Source organism: Mirounga leonina, unplaced genomic scaffold (assembly GCF_011800145.1).
Source record: "Mirounga leonina isolate KUSES-001 unplaced genomic scaffold, KU_Mleo_1.0 Mir_126, whole genome shotgun sequence".
Classification (NCBI taxonomy): domain Eukaryota; kingdom Metazoa; phylum Chordata; class Mammalia; order Carnivora; family Phocidae; genus Mirounga; species Mirounga leonina.
The window spans coordinates 22,344,650-22,353,555 of record NW_023270314.1 but is presented as its reverse complement, the minus strand read 5'-3'; the positions used below and the strand labels follow the sequence as shown (position 1 = coordinate 22,353,555).

At 45.9% G+C, this 8,906-nt stretch overlaps 1 protein-coding gene across 2 annotated transcripts; it reads right to left on the bottom strand.

Moving 5' to 3' along the window:
- Nucleotides 1-5,499: 5,499 nt before the first annotated feature.
- On the bottom strand, nucleotides 5,500-8,799 carry CNPY2 (canopy FGF signaling regulator 2). Of its 2 annotated transcripts, none has more exons than XM_035002382.1 (6): nucleotides 8,333-8,799; nucleotides 7,615-7,727; nucleotides 7,346-7,461; nucleotides 6,283-6,486; nucleotides 6,028-6,124; nucleotides 5,500-5,657 (listed from the first exon to the last, which is right to left on the bottom strand). In XM_035002382.1, exons 2-6 carry the CDS (start codon nucleotides 7,700-7,702, stop codon nucleotides 5,614-5,616), a joined length of 549 nt encoding a protein of 182 aa, XP_034858273.1. In that variant the 5' UTR covers nucleotides 7,703-7,727; nucleotides 8,333-8,799; the 3' UTR covers nucleotides 5,500-5,613. The 2 variants fall into 2 exon arrangements, with proteins under 2 accessions (XP_034858273.1, XP_034858272.1); XM_035002381.1 differs by having other exon boundaries at nucleotides 8,324-8,797.
- Nucleotides 8,800-8,906: the final 107 nt, after the last annotated feature.

The following is an 8,906-nucleotide window of genomic DNA, read 5'->3' as shown; positions in this document are numbered from 1 at the left end:
CTTGGGTGTAGAGATTACTTAAAATCATAAAAAACAAAACAAAACAAAATGAAGGCTTCCAGCACAGGCCAGAACCTTTGGGTCCTGGGCATTAGTCTCACTGCCACTCCAGTCACATAACCCCAAGCAGCCAGCCCACCCCACATCTAGCCATAAGATCAAAAGCTGCAGACTAGCCCCACATCCAAAATCAGGCATTAAGCATCCTCCCTTTTTGTCACATCACTCCCATCACTCCCATAAGGCCTCTGAACCCCTTCTCCTACTTGGCTGTCTTCTGTACACTTTTATCCTATGCTTCCCAGAGACCACTAAATGAACCACAGTACTAAAGTGATCTTCCATAACACTCTTGACTAACTCCTCTAGGTAGACGAGACCTCAGGACCTTTCTACCTCCTAAGAATATCATTGTCATTGACCTAGGGGCAGAGGAGAACTGACCCAAGGACCAGGGCACCTTATCTATAAACCCCAAGCCCCAAATGAACAGTCCTTTTATCCCTTCACATAGCAGTAACAAGATTCAGAAGTCTCAGTACCATTTAGACCAGGTTTAGATAGACCTACTTTATAAAGAAACTAGTTTATAGCTTGGAGTTGGGGAAAGAGAAGGAAAACCACCATTTTCTCTTCCCAGGTTACGTTCTACCTAGCTTTACACCTACCAAGCAATACTCCTTTGGCTTGGGGATCAGATAGGTAGGTCTTAGGAAAGAACTTCCAAAAGAGAAGCCAATCAGAGCCCCAAAGGAACATTGACCTCAACTACCTTCTCAGTGACTTCAAAGCTCCACTGATCAATATTTGCTCCCAATTTAGCATCTCACAGAGGATCTCCTCCTAACCCTAGAATAGTCTGACCTGGTTTCTGCTCTCTGGTTAATTATCCACAGAGACTAACCAGCTGACCAGAGGCTTGAACTCCAGTGCCCCCAAAAGACAGAAGGCATTCTCAGGGTGAGGCTACCAAAAAGATAATAATAATAATTATTATTATTATATTTATTATTATTAGAGATTTTAAGTAATCTCTACACCCAATGTGGGACTTGAACTCACAACCATGAGATCAAGAGTTGTATGTTTTACCTAGTGAACCAGCCAGGCATCCCACAAAGAAAGAATCATTGAGCAGCCATAAAGGTAACTTACTTGGAGCTCTAATGATTGGAGGGAGGGTGGGAAACAGCAGTGCTCTAAGCCTCTTGACACCATGTCCTGGAGCCTAGTGTTATGAAGGCTTTAAGGGCTTGTTTTGAGGTTGTTTAGTCCTGACACCCACTACTATAAAGCCAGTGGGAAAGCTCAGGGATCAGAAGGACTAAATGTTACCTCCCAGAAGCTTAGAATCTCTTTCTAAATGTGAATGGGACTTGGGGAGGAGAGAAGAAAGTTAAGGGAGTATTGGCACAAATAAAGCAGCCAAATGAGCTTTAGGTCCAAATACACCTAAGTGCCTGAGAGGGGGGTGTGGAGAGAAGGCTGACAATTGAGGTCATCTTGACCTTGGAAGGACCTCTTTTAAAAAATGGACAGAGGCAATGGTGCCCCCTGGTGGCTAAGGGTAAGTGGGAAAATGTGGTCTAAACTTCACTGCCAACTTCAGTAAATCAAACTCCTGTATTTACTGGGTAATAGCTAAAATTTATTGAATACTTACTACAATTTCCAGGTATTATCTAAATGTGGTTCACGCATTATCTTAATTGATCCTCAACAACTCTAAGGGATGTAGAAATAGGATCTCTACAGAGCAGGAAAGCAAGGTTTAGATAAAAGTATCCTGCTGAGGATCATGGTTCGTAATTGGCCAAAAGCTGTATCTTAACTACTAAACTGTATTGTTTATATGGTGATGACTGTGAATTATCAGCTGCAACTCTGAGTCATTGTTTTTTTTTTTAAAGATTTTATTTATTTGAGAGAGAGAGCAAGAGAGGGGAAGGGTCAGAGGGAGAAGCAGACTCCCTGCTGAGCGGGGAGCCTGATGTGGGACTCCATCCTGGGACTCCAGGATCATGACCTGAGCCGAAGGCAGTCGGTTAACCAACTGAGCCACCCAGGCGCCCTCTGAGTCATTGTTAACTGTCTCCCGGGCACGCCAGCTCAGTGTGTTCTATATTTTAAAATATTTTATAAAATAAGGAACTTACTTATAAAATAAGGAACTTACTCTTACTCATCTGTAAAACCTTTATACATCCATACCGGAAATACATGATAAATCGTGACCCTCCCAGAGTACATAAAGCTATTTAGCACCTAAACTGACCAGGGGGTAGAATGGGTTTCTTATTACAATGAATAACCAGTCTGGAAGAAATAGCTGAAAGGAGGATATGATACCTTTTCACTATTATTAGTCAGAGGGCATGTGTTCAAACTTGGAGGTAGTTTTCAAACAAAAGTACTAGTGTAAACAGCCACTGGGGACTACATGGAGACTCCACTACAGGGAACGAGATGTAGCAGAAAGACCACTGGCCTAGGGATAAGACGATCACTACGACTTGACTCCCCAAGACACAACCTCTTTGAGCTTATTTTCTTCATCTGTAAAATGGAGTAACATCTATTTCTTAGAATTGTAAAGATTAAATAAGGTGTATGGGCTTGTTATAGGAGTATTCACCATATATTAGTTCCTTTGCCCTTGCTATTCATCCCTGTCCTATAAAGGAATCTTGTCCCTGCTCTGAATCCTTTTTAACAGCATAAAAACCCTCTAAAACTTATTTTTATTTTTTTTCACTTTTAAAATATTTTATTTGAGAGAAAGAGTGAGAGGGAGAGAGAGAGAGCACGAGCAGGGGGAGAGGGAGAAGCAGGCTCCCCACTGAACAGGGAGCTGGATGCGGGATTTGACCCAGGACCCTGGGATCATGACCTCAGCGGAAGACAGACGCTTAACTGACTGAGCCACCCAGGTGCGCCTAAAACTTAAAGGACTAGATTTTCACATATTAAATTTTCTTAGTCACATCCAGATCTCACTTAACACTGTCTTTAAGAGTGTTTAAGTTCTAACGTGTTTTTTTTTTTAATTTCTTTTCTTTTTTTTAAGATTTTATTTATTTATTTGACAGAGAGAGCGAGAGCAGGAACACAAGCAGGGGGAGTGGGACAGGGAGAAGCAGGCTTCCCGCTGAGCAGGGAGCCCGATGTGGGACTCGATCCCAGGACCCTGGGATCATGACCTGAGCCGAAGGCAGACGCTTAACGACTGAGCCACCCAGGCACCCCTTAAGTTCTAACGTTTTACTGAAAACTCATTTAGAAGACATCTAAAGCTTAAGATGTAACCAGATATGCAAAGTTACTATTTGATCTACCAGATACTGGGCTAGAATAATTTGTTGTAGGGAGCCTCCAGAAGGGTTCAGATAAATTCGTGGATTCCTCGTGGTAACCTGTGATATGAATAAAGAGATGTGCAAACTATATCCTCCTAACTTACTGAGGATCAAGTCAAGGACGCTAATGTCCACTCTTCCCTATGTAGGACACACCCCTGTGTAGCAACGGCAAAGACTCTTGGGCAAGAGAGTTCTTAACAGCTGTATCTTGACAAGACTAGTGAGGTGTATCACAAGTAATTTATTACCAACTAACAGTATTTTATTAAAACTTGTGAATAATTTGCTTTTTTGTACATTAAAACAATTTTGAGTTCCCTATAAGAGTACTCTCACACTTCATGGGGCACCTAGGTGGCTCAGTTGTTGGGCATCTGCCTTCGGCTCAGGTCATGATCCCAGGGTCCTGGGATGGAGTCCCGCGTCGGGCTCTCTGCTCAGCAGGAAGCCTGCTTCTCCCTCTCCCACTCCCCCGGCTTGTGCTCCCTCTCTCACTGTGTCTCTGTCAAATAAATAAAATCTTTAAAAAAAAAGAATACTCTCACACTTCTGATAAGCTTTCTGATGGAAGAGTAAGTTTTTATTTATTTTATTTGATTTTTTTAAGATTTTGTTTATTTATTTGAGAGAGAGAGACACAGCGAGAGAGGGAACACAAGCAGGGGGAGTGGGAGAGGGAGAAGCAGGCTTCCCGCAGAGCAGGGAGCCCGATGTGGGGCTCGATCCCAGGACCCTGGGACCATGACCTGAGCCGAAGGCAGACGTTCAACGACTGAGCCACCCAGGCGCCACTGGAAGAGTAAGTTTTTAGACACGAAGCAGGCAATGGACAGAATCCTGGGTATACTCACAGGGGTATGAAGCATGTGAACATTATTCATGTGCATCACAGAAGAAAAAATGGTTAGAAACAGCTGGTCTGGAAAATGGACTTGACAGGATACAGCATTTCTTATGGCTGATGAGAGAAGAAGGAATTAACACTAGACCCTGAGTTTAGTCATCAACTAGTATCAGGATACTTGCTATGAACTAGTTCATGTGTTAGATTTTATAGGGATTTGTGGTACAAGAAAGCTTCATTGAACCTGTTCACTTTGTGTGCCAGGCTTAGTGCAAGGTATTAAGAGGAAAAAAAAGACTTAAAATAGAAGCTACTTTACAGCTATATTAGATCAGATTGACACTTGGCAACATTAGCTTATTGATCCAATTTTGCCACTATAGAACTTCAGGACCTGTGGTATCTCTGGGCCTCAATTTCTTCATCTGTAAAATGGGCAGAGGTGAACTAGATGACCTCCAAGCTCTCTTTAGATTCTAAAACGCTTGATTTAAAAAGTCTTCAAAATGTTTATTCAGGTGTTCTTTCCCTGAGGCATTCCTGAGATAGAAATGTTCCATTCCAAACCCCGAGACAGACACACCTCTGGATCAGGGTGTTTAAGAAGCTCCTAAGAGAAGGTATCCTTTAGGTTTTCATCCCTATGCCCCAGTACAGAATCTCTACACATACAAAGCGGGGACAGACTTACAGTCCAGAGTGACAGATGGAGATGATAAAGGTATACTTTAGTGTTGCAGTTGGCATCAAATCTAAAAGCTTAGGCCAGCAAGCAAGGGGCTTCATTAAGTAACATTCCTTACCTCATCTCTCCCTATCTGATAAAGCCCTTACTTTTCAGATGAGTTGATCATATCCATTTCCCCTTTCTGTCTGCTATTGCTGATCCCTCCATCTGGAAGGGCAAGGAGGGGAGAATAATGCATGTCCGTTATTTCAAGACCAAGCTGTCTTACTTTCTGTTTCATCAGTATAAATACACGTAATTTCTAGAATCCCATACTACCGTACACTTACCTATGTTTCCTTGCTTATTCAGAGGTTCCTCTTCTCTCCACAATTAGACTCTAAACACATGGTATTGAGTAAGCACTGGTAAGTGCTTATCTAGTTTGTGAGTCCAGCAGGAATCTCAGATGGCAAAAGAATGAAAGCCTCAGACTCCTCCTACCTTCATGCTACACCATTTCCAAAGCTCCTCCTTTGCTTTCCTTTCCTATCTGGAATCCCCTATCTTCAAGCCTACCTGTAAGGGTTGATTCTGGGTATGAAAAGACAACACAGTTCATACTTTTGGTTTCACAATTTTTCAGTTCATTTCAGTAAAAACATAATATAAAAGGCATTGCCACCCTCTTCCCCTCCTGGGGGTGATCCATCAAGCCTGTCAGTCTGGGCTGCTCCAGTGGTTCAGAGCTCATCATGCGATATGTGCAGGGCATGGTCACATAGATCTGCAAATAGCACATAACAGTTTGAAGGAAAATGCCACTCTCATACCGATATATGCCACTATCGAGAAAATACCCCAAACCAAACTGGCACACACCAACCACCAATTTTCAGAGCATATCCTTTTAAATGACAAAATATTCCCACTATCCTCTCACCTGTATCTCAAGTGAGAGAGCCACAAATTCTGAAAGCTGACAGGAAGAGAATGGAGAGGAAGAACCCAAGTCCCTAAGTCATAGGCAACAGAAGCCAAGTCTTGAGCTAACATCAGAGGATGGGGGTTGGGGGCAGGAGGTAGAGGAACATGCTAGGGAATGTGCCGGGTTCCAAAGGGCTGTGAGGACAGGCAGTAAAGTGGAAGTAGTTTACCTGTTCGCTTACTACAAAGTTTGTCTTTCACATTGTCAGCCTCTCGCGAAAAGAATTCAATGAGTTCATCCTCATATTCCTCCACAATGCTCTCACACTGTCAAGCCAAGGGAGAAATGAGTGAGAGAGGGCAGCAAGAAACAACCTTTTGCCTCCACCTCCAGAGAGGAGGAGGATGTTAGCACAACTTGCCACTTCGGCTCTCCAATAACTCCCCGAAGTTTCAAAAACCAGCTACCCACTCCCAAAGCTCACCGCAAACTTGAGAGTACCACTGATGTCCGAATCAATCCGGATGCCCTGTAGGTCCAGTTCACTGGATTCTCCACTCCTGCCCACTACACGTACGTAGTTCTTGCGGTGGGTGGAAGGGTCAATCTGTTCCCCATACTCCTTCATCCGGTCACATACCTCCTCTAGCAGCTCTGTGAGGTGGGCCTCTGAGCGAGCATAAGGCACCTAGAAATGTCCTCAGCCTTGGGTCACATTCTTCTATGTCTGTACGTTAGTAATTTATATCCTTACTTTTCCTTCCAAATCTAGTTCAACCAACCTATTCTAAAAAGCCTTCCCTAATTAAAAACAATACAGTTTATCTGTAGAGTTCCAAAGGGCTTTCAAATATACGATCGTATTTTACCTCACTATCCAATTCTAAGAAATATAACAAGTATCATTAGCTCCAAATTCTAGATAAACAGAGACCTCTTTGATTAATCCTACTTAACTAGGTGTTCTTTTCCTTTGAATTCCCTTAATTCTTATGCTGTAAGCTAATGACTGTCTTTCTTTGTATTAAATGAGACTAATACCTGTCCTCAATAGGAGCATTAGAGAGTAGTATAGGCTTTGAGGATAGCAACTATTAAAGCATCTCACAAACATCATAGCCTAAATTTTCTTTATATACTGCTCACCAGATACAGCTTTGTGTATTTGTGTCATGTTTTCAACTAAAACATGAATTTCCTAAATACAAAGATAAGAGCTTCTCTTTCTTTTTTGAATGAATGTTTGTATGTATACGATTATGCCATAGTGAAAACGTAAGTGACATGAATTAAGGATGTGGAGAAGGGGGCTGATCAGGCTTTGCTAACAACCACAGCAGAAATAAAGTCTTAAGGTTTGGGGCCAGGAAGCAAGTGCATAGGATAGAAGCTTCCAACCTCTTACAAATCAGAAAACCCAATCTTTTAGATACCCCTCTGGGTCGATGTTTTCTTCATTTCTATTAAACCAAGGTCCTTCTTAATTAGTTGAGTTCTCATTCAAAGTCCAAGTGAGCTACTTTATTTGGGGGAACAGTAACAGTTACCTCCACCACTGACTGGCTGCCATCTGGATTAATTCGGAAAGAGCCCATCTGAATGGTCTTCTTGGGATCCACCTGGGCAATTTCCCACTCTAGTTCATCCACCAGAGCCCTGCAAGCTGGTGTGAGGGGAGAGAGAGGAGGCGGGAGGAGGGGAGAAAGGAATCACCCAGGGATTTCCATTCCTCCTTCTCCCAGAGCCTGGATCTCATGCTCTCCCAAGGCTCTGTCTCCTCCACCCTCCTCTCACTTCTCTCTTTTTGTGCCCTTACCTCCACAGTGTAGATCCTGGCTCCTCCGGGCCCAGGCAGTTCCCAGCAGGGCCCCCAGAAGCAGGGCCAGACAACCCCAGCCTTTCATCTTTAGCGTAACGGGGTTGCTCCACCTGGGTTTGGGTTGGCATAAAACATAGGTGTGAGCAGCCGGCTCCATTACTCCCACCCCCACCCCCACCCCTCGTCCCAAGGCCTACAAAGGCCTCACGGTGACTCTGGCTCTACTTTTCAGGAAATGGCCAGGACACAAAGGGACCCCTCCGTTCCCAGCGCTTGAGGCCTCAGATTCCCCCCGCGGTGAGTGAGAGCGCGAGCTAGGGACTTGGGGCTCAGCCCCAGACACTACGTCGACAGGTGAGGCCCCAGATGTTGGTACTTCAGCGTCGGCTGGCCAGGGCTCACAGGGTTATGTGGCAGCTGCGGAACGGAGGCTGGCGAGTAAGCGAGGACGGCAGGCACCGAGGAGCTGCCGGCAGGGGAGGCAGCTGATTCAGGCCAGGAGGCAGCGAGGTGGTGGGCGGGAGAAGAGCACTCAATAACTGGGGCCTATTTGGACCCACCACCTTAGATTACTGCATCCCCACCTCCAGCCTATAAGCTATTTCCCGTGCGGACCAGCCCCCTTTCTAAGGACGCCGCCCCCTTTCTAAGGGCGCCGCCATCGCCTCCGCTCCAGTCCATCCCCGACACTTAGTGCCACTCGCACCTGTCCCACCTCTGCTCCCAGGGCCGCCGCCGTGGCCCAGGCGCTCGAAGACGGCCGGACTCTCACTTTAGCTCCGAACCCTAGCACCTGGCTGCTGGGGAGCGGGGCTGTCCAGGCTTCTCCAGAGCGCTCCGACACTTTCCAGGCACGGATGCCCCAGCGACTGCCTGACCGAGCTCCCCGCACTCTAAGCGGGCGCCTAAGCAGGGCTCCGATGCGCCGCGGTGCGAGCCCCACACCGGAGACCGACCCCAAACCCGCCCCTCCAAACTCTCGCGCGAACAGGCAGCTCAGGAGCGGCTTCCCGGCAGTGAGGACCCCGGTGGATCGCAGAAGGACCCAGACTTGCGTGGCGAGCAGCTCCACGTGACCACCAGGGGTCAGCCGAAGAATAGGAGTGGCCTGAAGCAAGGACAGTGCGCGGCGTGGCGTAAGGAGGCGGTCAGGTGCGCGCGCGCGCGCGTGTCAGTCTAGGTGGGCTAGGACCTTCCAAAAGAAAGGTGCACTGCTCGCGGGTGAGAAGCCCTGGTTTCAGTAGTCAGGAAACTACATCTCCCAGGAAGCACCGCAGCACTACACAGAT

Excerpts from the sequence above, each read along its gene's own strand:
- CNPY2 (XM_035002382.1), bottom strand. The coding sequence starts at position 7,702 with ATGAAAGGCTGGGGTTGTCTGGCCCTGCTTCTGGGGGCCCTGCTGGGA. Across the intron at positions 6,487-7,345 it reads GCAGCCAGTCAGTGGTGGAG|GTGCCTTATGCTCGCTCAGA; the intron begins GTAACTGTTACT and ends GGACATTTCTAG. Across the intron at positions 5,658-6,027 it reads ACTTTGTAGTAAGCGAACAG|ATCTATGTGACCATGCCCTG; the intron begins GTAAACTACTTC and ends TGCTATTTGCAG.